The sequence below is a fragment of the Buceros rhinoceros genome, unplaced genomic scaffold, assembly GCF_000710305.1.
Source record: "Buceros rhinoceros silvestris isolate BGI_N320 unplaced genomic scaffold, ASM71030v1 scaffold32295, whole genome shotgun sequence".
In the NCBI taxonomy this organism is placed as follows: Eukaryota; Metazoa; Chordata; class Aves; order Bucerotiformes; family Bucerotidae; genus Buceros; species Buceros rhinoceros.
In genome coordinates this window covers 1-283 of record NW_010411627.1, presented here as the reverse complement: position 1 = coordinate 283, position 283 = coordinate 1, and the positions used below count along the sequence as shown (strand labels likewise).

The 283-nt window shown below is 67.8% G+C and overlaps 1 protein-coding gene across 1 annotated transcript in view; it reads right to left on the bottom strand.

Annotated features, from left to right (window-relative positions):
- The window catches only part of LOC104493411 (meteorin-like), a gene marked incomplete at its 5' end in the record, with an annotated part of 461 nt that extends 182 nt beyond the window's left edge, over positions 1–279 (bottom strand). Inside the window, one exon of the mRNA XM_010136083.1 lies at positions 19–279. Within this exon, the coding sequence (XP_010134385.1) occupies positions 19–279 (261 nt within the window). The remainder of the gene's footprint in view (positions 1–18) is intronic.
- Between the last annotated feature and the right edge of the window lie 4 nt (positions 280–283).

Sequence of the window (283 nt, the reverse complement as noted above, 5' to 3'; positions counted from 1 at the left end):
CTGGTGCATGCGCCGCGCCCCCTCGTAAATGCGCTGGAAGTCCCTGTATCGAGGCGCGCAGCTCAGCCAGGCCTCGCCAAAATGCAGCCACCCCGTGAAGAGAAAGGTGCCGGGGCCCGGCTTGACACCGCAGCGCAGCGGGGTGCGGATGCTGCCCGCCAGCCGTCCCCCGGCCTGGAAGAGGGGGAACTTTTGGCGGTGGATGCGAGCGGCGCTCACCCCGATGATGGATTCCTGCAGCTCCGCGTCGTTGGAGATGCTCCGGATGCTGCCGCGGATCACT